Below are 18,582 nucleotides of genomic sequence, written 5' to 3' on the forward strand. Positions count from 1 at the left end.
GAGGGGGAGAGGAAGGGGAGGGGAAAGGGGAAAAGGACGGAAAGGGAAGGGGAAGGAGGGTGAGGAGGGGAAAGGGACGTGACGGCGGCGGAAGGGGGAAAGGGGCGCTCCGCGAAGCGCGCGAAGAGCCGGGCGGGAACGTGAGGGGGAGCGGGGTGGGGATGGGGATCGGGACGGGGATGGGGTCGGGAGGGGGGGGGGATCGGGACCGTGAGGGGATCGGGATCGGGGTGAGGAGGGCATCGGGACCGTGAGGGGATCGGGATCGGGGTGGGGAGAGCTTCGGGACCGTGAGGGGATCGGGATCGGGGTGAGGAGGGCATCGGGACCGTGAGGGGATCGGGATCGAGATGGGAGGGCATCGGGATCGGGAGGGGATCGGGATCGGGATGGGAGAGGATCGGGACCGTGAGGGGATCGGGATCGCGGTGAGGAGGGCATCGGGACCGTGAGGGGATCGGGATCGGGATGGGAGAGGATCGGGAGAGGGGTCAGGACCATGTGGCGATCGGAGGAGGATCAGAACCATGGGAGGAGGATCGGGATCGGGATGGGAGGGGGATTGAGACCGTGAGGCGATCGGGAACGGGAGGGGGATCAGGACCATGGGGGGATTGGGATCGTAGTCGTCAGGGGATCGGGATCGGGATGGGAGAGGATCGGGAGGGGGGTCAGGACCATGGGGCGATTGGAAGGGGATCAGGACCATGGGAGGATCGGGATCGGGATGGGAGGGGGATTGAGACCGTGAGGGGATCGGGAGGGGGATTGGGATCGGGATGGGATCATGGTCGTGAGGGGATCGGGATGGGAGAGGATCGGGAGGGGCATCAGGATAGGGGAATTGGGAGGATGTCAGGGCTGTGGGAAGATCGGGATCGGGATAGGAGGGGATCGGGAGAGAGATTGGGACCTGAGGCGATCGGGAGGGGATCAGGACCATAGGAGGATCAGGATCGGGATGGGAGGGGGTTTGGGACCATGAGGCAATCAGGATCGAGACTGTGAGGGGATCGGGTTGAGAGGGGATCAGGAGGGGGATCAGGACCATGGGGGGATCAGGAGGGGGATTGGGACCTGGAGAGGATAGAGATCAGGATGAGAAGAGATCATCAGGGGGATTGGGACTGGGCAGGGGGTGAGAACTAGGAGGGGTTGGGGATCGGGATCGTGGGGGGATCCCACTGCAAGCTCCACAAAGCCCGTTCTGAGCGAGCCTCAGGCAGTACCGGGGTGCGGGGCAGGGCTGTGCCCGTGTGGGCCGGGTAGCGCCGGGTTCTGTGGTGAGCGATCCCGGGTGAATCGTTCTCCTGCCTTGTGCACTGCTGTTGGCATTGCTGTTACTCTTCGTTTCTTATTTCATTTCTCTTTCCAGTAAATTGTTCTTGTCTCAACCCGTGACCTTCACCTTTCTGTGCCTCCAGTTCTCCATCCCAGCACAGGAGAGGGGAGTGGGGAGAGGGGAGCGAGTGAGCGGCACACGGTTTGGAGTGTTTCAGTGGGAACATTAAATGGGGGAATACCATTCCTAAACCACAGCAGCCCCATTGGCACCCAGCAAGGAGCACGAAGGCTTGAGGTAACCACAGATCAGTGTATGCAGTGTTGTTCTCCTGCTGACCTCCAGTGCTATCTGTGGGAATTCATTAACAATCCTACCCAACCTGTGGGGAGAACAGGGAAGGATGATTTTCCCCAGCTTTTCACCCCCTGTTTCTCATCCAGGCTTGGTACAAACAGCTGAGACTTTTGAATTTCCTTTGGAAGTTAAGGAAAGCGTGCTCTTGTTATTAAGTCTGCCAGGTCTCCTCAGTGCGGTCTACACTATGTTTAGAGTTAGTTTTGAAAGAGATTTTTAGGAAGGTCATTCAGAGGTCTGCCCCAAGGGTGGATAGTCATGACTGGCACGGAAGGTGGGAGAAAATGGGTCAGGTTTTGAAGGACTTTTCTCCTCCAGTGGTTTGGAGGTTTATCCCTGAACCATAGAAGACCCTTGTAAAGTGATAAATTACGTGAAGGAAAAATGCTGTGGCAGATCCCAAGAGGCACAAAGTTATGCTGGGCCCTGGCTACTGTTTATCAGTCACTGCTGGTCATTAGACAGCACCCTCACAGGGATAAGGAGGAGAGCAGAACAACAGGCACTGTGGCCACTCCAACTACAGCTGAACCAGAGGAACAACCCGTTCCATAGCAGTTGCCCCTATAGAGAAGAAGAAATCCAAGACAAAATCAGCTCACTTAGTGAGGGATGGAGAAGAAGTAGGGCCCTCAGAACAGGAGGAAGAGGCAGCATCAGAGATAATCACCCAACCCCTATCCCTCTGTGAGCTGCCAGGTACACAGAAATGTTTCAGCTGCCTGTCGGGTGAGCACTTTGTGACCTGCCTGCTCCAGTGCTGGGATAGCTCGGCCCACAATCAGATGCAAGACAGTGGTGTAGCCAAGCAGCTGGGGATTGGGAAAATGAGAGGAATCCTCAGCCTCTGGAGGCTACTTCTGTCAAGCATGTGGGAAAGGTACCCTTTCAGGGTACCAGCTGATCTAGAAGTGAACCCGTGCAAGTGGATCACCATGGAGCAAGGTATGCAGTACCTGAGAAAATCAGCTGTGCTGGAGGTACTCTGTAAATATTTAAGGAATGAGCAGTTCTGTGTAGATCAAGATGAAGTCCAGTGTACAAAAACGACGTGGTGGAAGTTTCTACGGACCATGCCATTGTGGGATGCCAGCTCATTGGCAGCAATGTCATGGAAAAAAGGAGAGCCAACAGTGGTTGCCCAACTCTGGCAATATGAAGAAAGTCTCTCTCCCCCTGTATGGACCTGTATCTCAATCCCTGCACAACATGCCATGATGAGCTAAGCAGAGACTCACGTGAACTAGAAGGTGGGCACCAGTTTCAGGGAGAATTCTAGTGCATGAGCCTCCATTCTAGAGTCAAAAAAAAATGGAAGAAAAAAACCCAGCTTTGCTTTTTCAGGCTCTCTTCACTTGGAATTTTCTCTGTGTCCTGGTGTCCTTAAAGATCTGGTGTTCAGTGTTGTACACAGTGTTCTCCGTCAGGTCACGCTATTGGTTTACATGACAGTATTTCAGTATGGGCTGCTTTAAGGTAGAGTCATCACTGAGCTATTTATAGTGCTGAACTGTCTTCGTAAAATTAATGAACTGAATAGTGCTTTTCTTGTCTTCATAAAATTGACCTGAATGTCTGTCAGGCCAGAGACAACCCCAGGTCCGGGTGGCAGCTTTCCCAGCACCCGCAGGCTGCCTGTGCCGGCGTGGCCAGAGCCAGTCCCTGTCCTGAGTCCTTGTAGCCCTCTCTGGGGGGCACCTTTGCTCTGATGGGTGTGCTGCCTGGTATTTATTGCTGGGCTAGAGGAGCATTTGCCATTGGGGAGCCCACTCCACCTTTTTGTACATCTCTGAAGCTCCTGAAAGCCTTCCAGGCTGGGATCAAGACAATTTTGTGTGGAAGCAGCTTTTATGATCTGAATCCTCATGTCCCTTCCTACATGGTAGCAGAGTATATTAAATATGTGTGTTTTAACTTCATGACTTTATGAAAATCATATGGCAAGCTGCCCTTTAGTGTATTCCTCAGCCAGGCAAGGAGCAGGCCTGGCCTCTTTCCCATGTTTTCTTCAGCAGCTTCTGATGACCTCTAGTTATCCCAGGTATTTTGGAAGTTTCTCCTAATCAGTGGCTGCTCTGTGCCATGGTATTCCTAGAATCATTTAGGTTAAAAAAGACCCTTAAGGACATGGAGTCCAACATTCAGGTACCACTGTTCTTTCAAACTTTAAAATGAGATCTTTTCATCCTCAAATAAACTTGCTGATGCATGGAGTTACTCAGGAATGGCTGTTCTGCTTCCATGAGCATTCCTCACCTCACTCAGCTGCCTCTTGGACACGAGTCGGCCTTCATCCACGCTCTGTAGAAGCACAGGGAGGCCTGTGTTTTGGGATGCTTAGGGATACAGCTCCTGTCCAGGACTTCAGGATGCAGCTGCCAGCAGGGCCACCTCCTTTTGTGTAACGTTTCCCATGAGCTGTGCCCCGTGACTTACAGTGTGAGGTAGCAGAAGAGGGGGTTATGGAGATGATGAGGGGACTGGAGCACCTCACTTCTGGGGAAAGGCCGTGGGAGCTGGGCCTGTTCACCCTGGAGAGTGGGAATCTCATCAGTGTCTGTCCATGTCTGAAGGGAGGATGGAGCCAGGCTATGCTCGGTGGTGCCCAGCAATGGGACAAGAAGCAACGAGCCCAGGCTGGAACACGGGAATACGAGGAAGAACTTCCTTACTGTGCAGGTTAGCGAGCACTGGCACAGACTGCCCAGAGCAGGTGTGGAGTCTCCCTCACTGGAGATAAGGACACACCCCTGAGCGACAGGAGGGGACCCTGCTGGAGGAGCAGGGAGGTCGGCCCGGAGGAGCTGCAGCGCTCCCCTGCAGCCTAGCCTGTGTGTTCCCGATCCCAGCCCCGTTCCCCACGCCGGGAGCCGGGCGGGCCGGGCAGGCCCTGGGGAGGAGCGGAGCGGGGCGGGCGGGCCCTGTAGAGCGGCGGGCGGAGCGGGGCGGGCAGGGCCGGGCCGTGGGGCGGAGCGGGGCGGGAGGGCCGGGGGTGGAGCGGGCCGGGCCGGGCGGGCGGAAGGCGGCGGGGCGAAGATGGCAGAGCCGGAGGCGCAGTTGCTGCGGGCCGTGGGGCTCATCGGTGAGGGCCCGCGGGCCGGGGGGACCCGTGTGGGGCCCGGGGCGGTATCGGGGCCCGCCGAGCTGCGGGCCCGGCCCGGGCGGGCGGTGCCGGCCCCGCCTGTTGCCGCGCTGAGCTCGGCCGGGGTGCCTGAAATTCGCGGCTTCCCATCTCTGTGTTGCGACATCAGAAATAGGGAAAAACCATAAATAAGCTTGTTCCTCCGTACCTCGCTCACGCTGGATGTGTATTCAAACTCCCGGCGCTTCTCTGACCTCGTAAGGCGGGTCAAGAGCGGATATTTATTGGCGTTTCGATGATAAAGCCCGCAGCAGAAGTGCTGCCCTGGGGCTCAAACCGCAGAGGCAGAACTGGATGTCTAGGGTCAGGGTAAGGTGGAATTTTAATCTGGTTCTAGGAAACAAACCTGATTAACCCATCGATTTACTCCCTTGCTGCTGTTTGGCATTCTCACAGTGAACATCTTTCCACCATAGAAAAAGACACCAACGGAGATGCTTTGTGGGTTTGGTGTTATCCGTCCGTAACAGCTGAGCTGAGGACTCTGTTGCTGCGAAAGTGCTGCCTCACGGATGAAAACAAGTTGCTCCATACATTTGTATTCGGCCAGTACAAAAGGTCTTGGTTCTACATCACGACTGTGGAAGTTCAGGATTCTCCAGCCTTGAAAAAGGTAGGACTTGGCGGGGTTTTTCAGTAGAATGCAGGGAAGATGTCTGCAGGTTAAGCAGTGTTTCCCATTGAGGGAAACATGAGGAAGAGAAGGGGTTCAAGCTGTTGTGTGCTCACAGATGCAGCTTTTATCCAGGTGTCCAACCAGTCCACGTTTCATTTTTTACCAAGACATGTATTGGATGGAATTGCAGAATGACTGAGACACTCATTGCCCAATTTAGATTCTTTGTGTTAACATGGTAATGCTTTCCCATGTCATTATTTCTAGTTAATTTGTATTTCATTGTCAGCAATTTGTTTCTCTCTACAAAGTTTGTTTCATTGTGTTCAAAATCTTGTTGGTATAGAACTTGATGCTTTTTTTTCCAAAGGGTCAAGTTACATAGGTACTTTATTTTTCATTGCATTCATAATTGGAAGTCACCAAATATGCTTGTATCTTCTATCTTCTCCCTGTTATGAAAATCATTAAACTGTCAAGTTTATTCAATTATTCAGTTTTCATATTTCATGCTTTACTGTTAAGCAGAAAGATAATGGGGCAATTTTACATGCCCACAACAGAATATTTCTTGCCTTTCTTCACTCCAAGCTTTCATCTCCTATGAACCTTAAAGGTGTAAAAGATATAAAATAAAATAAAATGTCCCAGCACTGTCTCTGACAGCGGCAGTGGGAGATGCTGTTTGAGGAGGGCATGTGAGCCTGGTCATTGTCTGCAGGCTTTCAGTCTCATGCTGTCCCAGCCCACAGTCACTGGATTAAGGAAGTTTGAAGAGTAGTTCTGGTTTTGGCCCTGCTATCTGTGTGGTTTTTTCCAGTCTCTTTCTAAATGTGTTGATGCTGTCTGCCTCCATAGCAACAAATTATGGAACTTCCCTACCTGCTGTGGGGGAAAAATAATGCCTTTCTGTTATTTTAATAATCCCATGAAACTAGAGGAAAGAAACTCTTGTGGGGTAGGTTAAGCAAAAGACAGTCTGTACTAGAGCTGAGGCACATCAGAAACCTGTTACCCAGCCATCCCTGCACTTAGCAACTTAGAGCTGCTGCTGCTGCTCACTTTTTTGTGATTTTTTAACTGAAATGCCTTGTCAGTACTGCAGGAAGTTCAGTAATGTGACAAAGGCTGCTCGTGGTGGGTCATGATCTAAGCTGTCTGTGTTTCTGTCATGCACAGGTGACCCACTTTTCCATTGTCCTGACGGCCAAAGACTTCAACCCAGAGAAATACGCTGCCTTCACGAGGATACTCTGCAGGTCTGTACAGCTGCTTTGAGGTGCCGCTGTGGGCAGGCTTAGAACTTGTCAAAGCAAGAGGTTAAATTTCATTGTGTTGCCTTTGTTCTAACAACCTGCTGGAAACTCAGTCCTACAAACAGAATCAGATTAAATAAATCCTTGGTTTAAGTTTGTCTTGAGTTCATGCAGTAAGTGTTGGGTGAGTGTCAGATGTCCATTAGGTTTTAATGCATGTCTTCTCCAGGCACCACCACCCACACACTCATTTTCTCTGAGAACTTACTTTTTAAAAATGTAAATATTTGGGAAGAGGTCAGTGCTGGACTCAAAGGTCACCGTGTGTGTGGTGAACAACTTGCATCCCTCCACAACAGCTCTGCTGTAGATGCTTCTTGCAGCTCCTCTGAGCTAAGCACAGCCCCTGGGGATGGTTTTGCTTTCCCTCCAGGGAAACGAGAGCCCTTTGCCTTGTCCCTCTTCCAACCAGTCTGCCACCTTCTCCTTCCTTGTTCTGTCCACTCACTTTCCTCCACGTCCACATTCTCGTGATCTCTCTCTGCTTCTTTCTTTGCTTTTCCTTGAGTTTCCGTATTGGTCCAGTCCCACTTCTTGATTCCAAGGGTATTCCCTGAGATTTTGCAGCTAATTGGATGCAATTGTGAGCTTATTGTATACTGAGCACCTACTGTATATAGTGTAGACTTGGGGATGCCTTCAGGCTTTACCAGTTCTGCAGGGCACTGAAAAACTGAGGTTGTTCTTTTTTGGTGATACATGAAATATTTAGATTCGCTGTGTTTTGCTTTAATGCTGATTTATCAGCTAACACTTCCTTTCAAATCCAGAATGGGTTCTTCTAAACATGCTAATAATTGAGTTTCAAGTGTGATGTAGCTTTGTGCTATAGGTGACATGGAAAATGGGGAGCTGGCAGCTTCAGTGCTGTTCCTGAAATACCTTAACCTGTAAAACAGGTTACAGTGGAAGACAGCTAAAATTGGATGGGCTCTGTTGGTGTGTTGGTTCTTTTGTGTTGTTTGGGGTTTTTAATGAGTATCAAGGACATATTTGTATTTTTCTTTCATCATTTAACAAAGAGTACAGAAGAATGTCAAATGATACTGGGATAAAAAATGGAAAACAAACTAGTCAAATGGTCTACATGTAATAGGAGGAGTTACCATCGTAGTTTCTTTTTCATAAGGCAGGTACCTTTCAAGTCTGCAAAGAATCCTTAGTCTGGAACACGCCTACACCTTTGGGGTGTGTTTCTATCTTAGTCAGTGTTGGTTCTTTCATAAAATAGGAAGCTGAAATGAGAATACAAGGTAGTTTTATACCCTGAAAGACAGACATGTGTTTGTGTGCATGTTGGAAGGCTTCTAGTTTAGTACTTAAAACCTCAACTGGGTGTCCAAAATTAAGAATTCTTGCCAATAATATTGCTACTTGTGATACTGATTTTAATTTTTTGTTTTTCATATGTATACATGTATTCATATGTTTGCAGTTTAAATCCCAGACTCTCTTCTTCTCACACAGGATCTACCTGAAGCATGGAAGCCCAGTTAAAATGATGGAGAGTTACATTGCAGTGCTCACAAAAGGGATCTGCCAAAGTGAAGAGAATGGATCTTTCCTCAGCAAGGATTTTGATGCTCGGAAGGCTTACCTTGCTGGTTCCATCAAAGGTTATTTGCTGCCAGGAGTCTCTATGCTGATTTTTTTTTTTTTCCTACACTATAAAATGCCACCTAGTTTTCCTGTGTGCTTCAAGTAACAATGCTAACCTGTGCTGTTATTATTATTTAGCTTCCTCAAAAAACAGTTTAATATCAGCGTGCATATCTTCTGTACAATGATTTCCCCCTCTTTTCTAGATATAGTGTCTCAGTTTGGAATGGAAACAGTTATCCTATATACAGCACTGATGTTAAAGAAGAGAATTGTAGTGTACCATCCTAGAATAGAAGCTATCCAGGAGTTTACCAGGTACTTTGTCTGTCCCTTCCTTCACACCCCTCCCCAGAATCCAACAAATTTTGAACCTTCATTGAGAGAAAACCCCATATTTTAAGGAAAAAAACCTTTCTTAAACTGTTTATTGAAATTCTGTTAAATCCCTCTTAAGGCTTTAGCTGTATGTTCCTCAGCTCAGAGAAATTTAACTGTGGAATGAGCAATAAACTCTGCTTGCACTGAGGGCAAAAATCTCCATAGTTCCTGTATATCCACCTCAAATGAGACCTAGTCATAATCATTTATTCTCATGGCATGCATTTCATCCTGTGAAACTTCAGTTAGCATAAATAAAAATATACTATGTGCCAAATTTCCCCAGGACCTTGCCTGCTTTAGTGTGGCATCGACAAGACTGGTCAATTCTTCATTCATATGTGCATCTAAACGAGGAGGAAGTGGAAGCCTTAAAAGCCTGCACAGGTAGTGATAGTTTATTAATCAAAAATATAAAGAAAATTTAATTCTACTTTCTTTTGCTGCAAGGTCTTGTACCAGTGCACTTCGGAGGAAAAAGGTTATTTTGCTATTAATGCTATTGTTCAAAGTTAAACAGCATAATTTGCTTTAGAAAAGGCAAAACAACTAAACAAGTGTATGGGAAGATAACTAGTTCATCTGGTGGGTTTGGGTGGATCCACATCAGTCTATCCCCAGTCACAGATGCAAAGCAGCCTTGAGACTTTTTGATGTTGTGATCTGAGGGACTGAAAGTTTTCCTGTTGTACAAAAGCAGCTCACTTTAGATAAACTGCATTTTTTTTTTCCCAGCTTCTACACATCACTTGTAACCAAATCTTTCTTTTTTCTTTTTTGAGTTCCTAGCTCTGAAGTGCCAGATTTTTATGTTGATGCCAATGAGGTCTCTGGCTCCTAAGCACAGGCAGACTTTACTGGCTATGTAGGAGTTTGGTCTGTGTGACACATAGCTCTGTGTGTGCAGGGCTTAGTGCATCACCCAGGAACAGGCCCTTGGCTTATGCAAAGTTTAACATGACTCTTTATGTGTCCCATTAAGAGGCTTCTCTATGCAGGAATAATGAGCAAGAAGACTACTCATCTTCAGCATTTCTGCTGTGTGCTTTTTTCAGCTCTCTAAACACCTTCCACGGAGAAAAAGCTCTCTTAGTTGCTCACCTGGTTTGCTATAAATAAGGAAGTCTGCTGGGTTTATTCCTCTGTTCCAATCTAATCCTGACTTCATGAAAAAGGGCTCCAGACTGGTGATTTTTTTAATGAGAAAGTTCAGTGGCCTCTTCATTTGCAAAAGAGTAATTTTAGTAGCAAGGTAGGAAGAGAGTTTAAAATTCCACACTGATAACCTTATGATATTGCTTGTAGTGTTAGTGGTTCATTCCTGTTCAAGGCAATTTTAGAAGCTGATTTTGAAGCTCCTTGGAAATGAAGCATCTGCTGAACATACTTGTTGAATGACTGATACTGTCAAGAGTGCAGCCTCCTGTGTCCAGTGACTACTGTGTCAGAAACTCCTAGAACAGACTGTAGGACTGTGATTTTATCTTGGTTTTGGCATGGTTTCGTTTATGAAGATCCTAATCTTGCTAAATTCTGCTCTCTAGGTTACATTGCTGGATTTACAGATTCTGAAGTGACCAGCAGACCAGACCTGTATGATGTGTATGTGAATTTGGCAGACAGTGAGATTACTGTTTCCCCTGTAGTAAAAGGTTGGTTGCTGTTTGTATGTGGGATTTAGAGGCCATTTATCCCCAAGTTTGTAGTAACTGCTGAGCCTGGCTGTAGATCAGGCCATCTTGATCCTTCTTCCATCCAGGTTCTGAAAAGTCCAGTGTGTAAGCTTCTGTCTTTTAGTCTTATTGCAACACTGGTGGAAGTTGGAAGTTGAAAAGACGTACTTTGCTTCCAGCAAATGCACAGTTGAGATTTCATAACATCCACGTTAGACAGTTATGTGGAAGAGGCTTCCAGCTGGGTGCAGATATGTCACTTGAGTCTTTAGGAAAACACTGCAATAAATACTTGGAGATTGGGGACTATTTGAAAGAAAAGCTTCTGGTCATCTCTCTACTCCTTATCATCTGCTTAGGGCCACTTCAGGGGTGTTGGCAAAGCTGTTGATATGCCAGGTTACTGCCTTTACCAGTAGATTTTAAATAGTAGTCATGAAAAGACTCCTCAATTCAGCTTATTATTCATATGCTTTTCTAGATATCCCGGAAAAGGTGATTTTATGTGAATGTGTGGTGGTGTTTTCTTTCTTACACAGAGGCAATGACAATGGGAAAGCTTCACAAAGAAATCGGACAGCTGATTGTTCAATCTGCAGAAGATCCAGATAAATCAGACAGCCAAGTCATTAAGGTTAATATTTTATTTTTAAATCTAGTTAGCTTATTTCTATTGCTAAATCTGGGTGGAAGGAGGGCGTAGGAGGAAGATTGTCCCTGAGAATCAGTCAGCCTCTTCTACCCTCTGCCTTTTTACAAATGAGCATTTTTATTCATCATACAGATCTTTTAAGGATAACTTACTTAGTTTGCATTATCTGTTGGGTAACTGCATTGCTGAAGAAACTTCAAAAAGTCTATTGATTTTTAGACTGGTTTCCCAGTTTTCTTCCACAAGGCATGAATTTTGCTCACTTCTTTGTCAATAGTATTGTCAATACCTTGAAAAAGTCCTGCTGAGATAAGGCTTCTCAACTGTAAAGCCTGATTTTCGTCATGATGGCTTTTTTCACTTCTTCCCCTACATTATTAGACATTTCACAGCTGAGTGACTTAATCACAGAGCTCAGTAAGGCCAGAAGAGGAGCCTGTGGAGTGGCTGTGCTCCCTTTATCCAGCATTGCACAAGAGCAGGCTGAACAACTGGTGCACATTTGCCTCAGAGTAAATGGGAGCTTTATTTTAAATGAGCTATTTATTTATCATTATTTCCTTTTTTTTCCTGTATTGATTAATTTTTTAATAGGCATATGTGAAAACATTATCATACCTAATACTGTGTTCACAGTTGCTTCTTTCTCTGTTCCTCAAGGACATTTCTCTGAAGACAAAAGAAATCCTGGCTATTTTAGCCTCCCTTACTGAAGCTTCTGATGGCAGTGAAAAACCAACCCTTAACTCAGAGGCCCTGAAACAAAAGCGGTTTCCACCAGCTACAGAAAACTTCCTTTTTCATTTAGCAGCTGCTGAGCAACTGCTCAGAATCTGATCCTGATGCACTGGAGTGTTATGGACCAGTTCAGAAAGGCTGTCTCTGCCATACAGAGAGGTACACCTGGTATTTTATAAGGAAAAATTCAAGGTATAGGAGTGAATGTCATAGTTACCATGATACAATGCAGAATATTGGAGCTTGACTGGGAACATGGAGACATTTTTGGGAACATTCCTGGTGTCATTATCCTTCCCCAATTCTAACTGTGTACATATGGCTCCTGTGTTCCATGCCATGACATGAGTGTACATACAACAGCAGGGGCCTCTGTGTCCAGGCTGTGCCAGACATGATGGCAGTGGCTGTTTGTCCTGCACATTCCAGAGGCTGGACAGCTCTGGCTTGTCTTCCTGGGCTCTGGAACACGGCTGCAGCTGTCAAACCAGCACAGTTTGGGTGTGTTCATCTCTGCACAGGGACACACTGAACATGCAGTGGGCTGAGTGCTCCTTCTGGCCTTCCAGGTGTGTCAGCCTGTCGGATGCTGCTCTTGCTCTGGGCTACCTGATTCCTGGAAATCCCAACTAAATGGACAAGTTCTCTTCTTTCTACTTGAAAGTGTCTGGGTGTGGAAAAAAAAGGATGTCTGGGAAAATCTGATGTGGTAGCCTTAGTACGTAGAGAAAGGGGTATTTTGAAGCTCAGGTGTGAGTTGAGCACCTCTTTTTGGACTCTTGCCTTAGAGGTTTTCCCCCCTTTCACTCCGTCCCACGCCTCTGATGGAGGGATAAGAGTCCAGGATTACTGTGTTTAAAATGGGGCTTCCCAGGGGGGTCACAGGCAAGTGCTGCTTTACAGCTGCAGTCATTTAAGAAGTTGTTGGGGTTCTCAGCTGAGAAGAGACCTTGCCTTTCATTCCTGATCCACACGAAAAAGTCAGATGAGTTAAAGCCTCATGGACCAGGAATGTCCCAATGGGAAGGTACCACAGGGAGAGCATCAGCTTCTTAAACTACTGCAGCTGTAACACAGGTCCTGTCTGGTGCTGCTCTGTGTAAATGAGATGGAGGTGGAAACTTTTGAAGAAATAGTGAAAACTGGGAAAGAGTTTAGAGAAAATTTAAAATTTGCCTCCTTGTTTGGTTGCACAGCCATAATTCGAGAGATTTCTTTTTGTTTCACTGAGCAGCCTGAAACTAACTGCTTTGTAATCTTCTGAGAAGAATTTAGAGTCCTTGGAGGGAAATGATCTGAGCCAAACAATCTGTATTTGTTCAGAAATGTCCACAACAAATCAGTCAATTCTGCAGTAGCACTTTGTTATATGAAAAAAGATAGCCTTTTTCCTGGCCTTTGTACAGATAGGCTGTAGCATGTGGTTTTACATAGAGATTTTATACTTATGAATAAAACTTTAGTAACCAATATTTATATTGTTAAATAATTGGATGTTTGCTATTCTGAAACTGGTAGAGTTCATCAATAACTATTTACAAGCAATATTGGTTGGAAAAAGGGTTGTCCTTTTGCTGTGTATCATATGTTAAGGAAATCTATTTTAGAATGTGATTAAGGAATGTGTTATAAAATGGATAGTTACTACAGTCAGGAAATGAAAGTGTTTCAGAACAACCCCCTATTTTCAGGGGTGTAAAATTCTACTTTAAACACTTAGTCTGAAGTTTAACTTCTGAACACAGTAGCATGTACTTTGGTGGGTTTTTTAACTTCTGAGAAAAATATTGCAACTGCCTTTGTTTACCTGTAAGTGCTCTACAGCTTTTTTTCCCCGTTTGCCCATTAATGTTTTTTCTTAATGGTTTGTTAATATTGCTGCTTCTGTTTTGAGACCTTTAAAACAGTTGGAATAGCAGAACTGCAAAACTATGCTGAAAATTCCATTCAGGACTTACTTTTAAGTCCACTGAAACTGAAGTCTTTCACCAAGAAAAACCCGGATCTGCTTCAGCCACCTGTCTTAACACCACAGTGTAACTGAGAAGAAATTTGCATCATTTCTTATTAACAAAAAGCCTTAAGGCATATCCAGAGAGAACCACAAAAAGCAGAGGAGCTCAGTTGCAAACTAAACGTTGAATGCCTGCTTTGCTTTCTGTCCTGGAAACATTTAAGTTGGAAATCTCAAGTGTTGTATCCAATCTTCTGATGTTTCTGCAGTGCAGGTGAAATACAGTTTTGCACTTAAGGAACTGCACTCACAGCATGCTTATGCCTATTAAAAAAATTCTGAACAGTCTACCCTTTAATTTATGTAAATTTTTTTCTTGACTCGTTGTGACCATGGAGTCACAACTGGGATTGAGCTATAGCTTGGTGTGTAGGTTGGAGATGTACTGCTACATGTTCAAACACTTTTATCAGCTGCTGATTTTATTGTCAGCACTGCACAGGATGTATTTCCCTCTCTCAGCTTCAGTGCTTTCAAAGGCTTGTCCTAATGTTCTTGCATTTTCTTAATGGCTTTTGGCACTGTTTCTTCTCAAAATGGTTTAAAATAAAATAGAAAAATCTGCAAGGTCAGGACAGGGAAAGATTTTGGCTGATTTCTCACTTCCCTTTCCCCAGGCTGGGTGTGCAGTTGCTGGTTTTGCAGTTAGATGACATCCTTTCTTCCTCCTAGAAGCAGAGACCATGTAAAATGAAATTTGTATCTTCTCATCTTCCTGCCTTCCTGTTCTGGGTTAAATATAAAATGGTGAATGGTTCCTGTGGCACAACATCTCCACTACGTCTGCAGAGATTGGAAGGCAGATAGTGAACAGACAGAGGCTTGCAAAGGGGAGCAGGGTCAGCACTCAGTGCCTTCAGTTGAGATTTTGCTGAGGAAATTGGGTTACTTGCTTTCAAGCTTTCACCCCTGGGGTTTTAGTCCCTGGTATGACCTGCCCTGCCCTGTTTCCCCCCCAGGCAAGTGTGGGGGAGAATGTTCTGATGGAGAGCAACATAGTGCTTTGTAACCTGGAAAAACTCGACACAGGACATGTGGCAGCATCCATCTTCAAACTTCTGGCTGCTTCTGCTTTTAACCTCTGACTGCCACTGAAATGGCTACTGGGGGTTTGTTAATGGTGTGTTGTGAGATGTCAGTGGAAGCAGCTACATTTCTAGACAAAAAACAAGCCGTAAAGCTCAGTGGAGGAAGGTCACAGCTGCCTCACGCTGCTGCACACCCTTCCCTGGGGTGTAAGGAAGCTGTACCCCCTTCCCTGGGCAGCTGTCTGGCTGGATCTGAGTCAGAGGCATCTCTGGCCAGGTGAGGTCATTCTTTGTAGCTGCGAATGATGTGAGACTCACTCCGGAGGAGACTCCCAAGAGTGGCAGCAGCCCCTTCCCCAGTGTCACTGCAGCACATGGCACAGTGTTTGCTGTCTGAGGGGGAAGGAGCTGCAGTGCAGGACTCTGTCCCTGCCTGCATCCTTCCTTCCTCCACCCCAGGGCCTGTGTGGAAAAGCAGCATGGCCGTGTTACAGGCCTGGGGGTAAAGCAGGGGCACAGCTCTGGCTGGGAAAGCCTTTGATCTCAGTATTTCCTAATAGGGGAGTGGCTGAAGTTTTTTGTTTTGTTTTGTTTTAAGCTACATTAAAGGGACCTGGAAGTCTCATTGTATATTCCTAAATTTCAAGAAGACAAGCTGAGTAGGTGGGGCACAGATAGCATATTGTGCTGTACTGAGACTTAGTTTTCCTTGAAGCAGGAAGCTTCCATCTGTTGTCATTCACCACACCTTAAACTGGTTCCACCACTCATGCACTGTCACTTCACACAAGGGTCAGCACTAAGGCAGGAGACAGACCTGCCTTGGGCTGGTATGTTGTTAATCTATTCCAGGTTAGGAAGGGGAAGGTTTCCTGCAGTTGCTGACTCTCCTCCCAGGTCCCTCACCCATGATGCTTTGCTGCTTGTCCCAGTCTTGTTCCCCTCACTTGTACCTCTGGACTAGGAGTCTGGTCCTGGCAGTTCCAGTCTCAGTGACTTTAGTTCAAGACTGAGAACACTGGGGCCTTTTTAGGGTATTTTCCCAGCCCTGACTTGGGAAGCAGCTGAATCACCCAGGCTGACAATTTAAATGGCAGGCCCTGCCCTTCTCTTCTGGAAAATTCTGGTTAGGGCAATAGAAACATTTATGGGAAGGGGGGAAAGAGATATTTAATAATCCTGAGGGAGCTGTGTTTAATATGGCAAATTTCAACTAAGTATTCAGTAAGAAGCTGGTAGGGTCTGAGAAGGGGCAGCTGTAATAACAGACACTGTTACCAGACCTATTCCAGAAGCCTTACTCACAGAGCTGTAATGACATCAATTTGCTTAAAACATGCAAGTGTGGTGCCAGTGAATTTATAGCTTGTCTAGTTACCATGACGACTCAAAGTTCACCAATATATTATCTTCTATTTGTTGGCTTGGCTCTGCTGTTAGGTTTTGGGCTTTTTTCCTTGTTCCCACTGTGGTTCATGTAACTAGCATTTACTTTAGCCATTCCTAAATTAAGTTTAAAAAAGATGTGAGGAGAGGTGCAGGTCTTCATTGTAGTGCTAATTAATGTTTACTGAGAGTGGAATTAGACCCCATCTGCATTTACCTTCGGTATGTGACTGAAATAGGATTAACAGAGGAACAGGGAAACGGGTTTAGAGAATTTAACTGTAGGATTTTGGCTGTGCCTCCACTCTTAAAAGTTTGGAAGGAAATAAAAACCTTCACTGGGAGAGGCAGGCTGAGGCTTAAGCCTGTTCTGCCTGACCCTGTGGTACCTAAAGAGCAGGGCCAGCCTCCTCCCCAGCATCCTCCCAGCTCAGGAGAGCTGAGGGTGATGTGATCCGGCCAACTTGTGTCTCCTGTTGGCTGCTGTCAGAGATAGAAGCATAGAACAGAATCGTGGAATGGCTTGGAAGGGACCTTAAAGATCATCTAGTTCCCACCCCATGCCACAGGCAGATGACATTTGGCTCAGCAGACCCTGTGTTCTGACACAGTACCTTCTGTTGTTGACTTTGATGGGATTTTACAATGTGCTGAAGAACATAACCCACAGAGGCAGGGCTAAGTGAGCCCTGTGGAGCTCAGCAGGTGGGAATGATCCTTTACCTTTAAAAAAATCACTCCAGTGCAGTAGTGCAAACTCTTTGACACTTAGGGTTGCAACTTGCAGACAGTATCCATATGGTCTTCCTGGAACAGCCTTACAGCATGCTCCCCTCAAGTTCCAGGGCCTTAGGATGTGCTGTCCCTGTCCTCTTCCCTTGCCTGACCTTTCCCTGCAGTAAGTTGTTAAAGGCTCAAAAAAAGGCAGAACTCAAACAAGAAACGAAACTCAACCCCCACCTTCCTGCTTTTGTTCAGAGCCAAAAGCACAGAAGGAATCCTTTTCCTGCAAGAGACCAGGCCTGCTATTTTTCCTTACTTTGTTCTGTGCTGCTGCCTTCCTGTAGGATAGATTGGATTGGGAAACCATTGGTTCCCCCACACCATGAAAAGAACTCCAATCCCCCAGCAATAGGAGAGCAGTGACCTGTGCATTGCACCCTAAGGAAGTTACATTATGGCAGGGTTTGGAGGCTGCACTTGTGATAATCACTGTCACAGAAATAATTTGACATTATTTAGTGCATTTTTCCATCCTTGTCACACACAGCTTTAGCAGCACCTCACGTAAGTATAGGCAGGGGTCAGAGAAGAGACAGCTCAAAGATCACTGAAGATGTCACAGAGTCTTCTGCCACATTTATGGAGCTTCTTTCCACCTTGTTCCTCCAGGAGAAGGTATGACCTGGATTTTGGGGCAGGTCACCAAACCAGAGGAAAGCAGCTGTACTGGACCAGATCAAAGATCTGTTCAGCCAAATGTCATATCCCAGTGGCCACCAAAGGCAGGCACAAGAGGCTGAGAGCAGGTAAATAAGCTCTTTATTCCTTCTACTCACCCACACTACAGAGCTTATGAACTTCTGCTGCTGTGGTTTCCATGAACTTAGTATCCTTCAATGGATTCCTCTGATGGAAATGTCCAGTTTCCTCTTAAACTCATGTTGGCTTTTAGTACCCAAATGTCCTTTTAAGTTCAACTGTGTGTTGAGCTGCTTGCCACCACCTTAATTCCACTCCTGGTGTTAACAATCAGCTCACATTCATTACTTTTCACTCAGCCATGTGGTGTTTACCCTGGGTTTACATGTGGTACTATAAGCTCTTTCTGCAGCTCTTCCCAGACAGCTGTAGGCCCCTGAACAATGTTGTAGGATCAGCAAAACGTGTCACTGCAGTGATCAACAGGGTAACCCTTATGCCACATATCAAAAGAGCTTTCTTTTGTTTGGATGAACACTGTCAACCTGCAAAAGTGGGAATTCCTCACTGTCCACAAGGTCAGAAAGATATGGGATTTCCCAACGGCTTCAGTGTGAAAAAACCAAGTTGTAAAGCTCAAAGGGCATCAGGCCTCACAGCTCCTTCCAGGATGTTGAGAAAGCCAGGAATTAATTGGTAGTCAAGTTTGACACCCATTTCCTGAACACTTCTTAAACAACTAAATTTAGCCAATATTACATTGCCATCAGGGTTGCTTTTCCTTAGTATCACTTTAAGGGCTGCCTCACTCATGTCTCATCCTTGAAATGGGTGTTGTTAAATACACTGAAACACACAAAGTGTTCTGAGAAGAACCAGCTTGATTTTACCCAAAGGAGTGTTGTTAAAGCCTTCCCCAGCTGTGTTCCTGGAAAGCAATGTGCCAAAACCTGCAGCAGCAACAGGACAAACTTGG

The 18,582-nt window shown here is 46.2% G+C and overlaps 1 protein-coding gene across 6 annotated transcripts; it reads left to right on the top strand.

Annotated features, from left to right (window-relative positions):
• The first annotated feature begins 107 nt into the window (after window positions 1–107).
• Window positions 108–14,068, top strand: DENND10 (DENN domain containing 10). Of its 6 annotated transcripts, XM_032695177.1 has the most exons (10): window positions 108–155; window positions 1,376–1,579; window positions 5,198–5,394; window positions 6,577–6,656; window positions 8,181–8,329; window positions 8,519–8,630; window positions 8,980–9,080; window positions 10,238–10,345; window positions 10,906–11,000; window positions 11,679–14,068. In XM_032695177.1, the coding sequence occupies exons 5-10, from the start codon at window positions 8,212–8,214 to the stop codon at window positions 11,853–11,855; spliced, it is 711 nt and encodes a 236-aa protein (XP_032551068.1). In that variant the 5' UTR covers window positions 108–155; window positions 1,376–1,579; window positions 5,198–5,394; window positions 6,577–6,656; window positions 8,181–8,211; the 3' UTR covers window positions 11,856–14,068. The 6 variants fall into 6 exon arrangements, with proteins under 6 accessions (XP_032551068.1, XP_032551067.1, XP_032551066.1 ...); XM_032695176.1 differs by lacking the exon at window positions 108–155 and having other exon boundaries at window positions 1,165–1,579; XM_032695175.1 differs by lacking the exons at window positions 108–155; window positions 1,376–1,579 and adding an exon at window positions 4,640–4,721 and having other exon boundaries at window positions 5,178–5,394.
• Window positions 14,069–18,582: the final 4,514 nt, after the last annotated feature.

Source organism: Chiroxiphia lanceolata, chromosome 8 (assembly GCF_009829145.1).
Source record: "Chiroxiphia lanceolata isolate bChiLan1 chromosome 8, bChiLan1.pri, whole genome shotgun sequence".
Taxonomy (NCBI): domain Eukaryota; kingdom Metazoa; phylum Chordata; class Aves; order Passeriformes; family Pipridae; genus Chiroxiphia; species Chiroxiphia lanceolata.

Bases quoted from the DNA above. Each gene is read 5' to 3' on its own strand.
- DENND10 (XM_032695172.1), top strand. From the start codon at position 5,017: ATGATAAAGCCCGCAGCAGAAGTGCTGCCCTGGGGCTCAAACCGCAGA. The intron at 5,395-6,576 runs GTAGGACTTGGC...TGTCATGCACAG, and splicing joins ATTCTCCAGCCTTGAAAAAG to GTGACCCACTTTTCCATTGT. The intron at 9,081-10,237 runs GTAGTGATAGTT...TCTGCTCTCTAG, and splicing joins AGCCTTAAAAGCCTGCACAG to GTTACATTGCTGGATTTACA.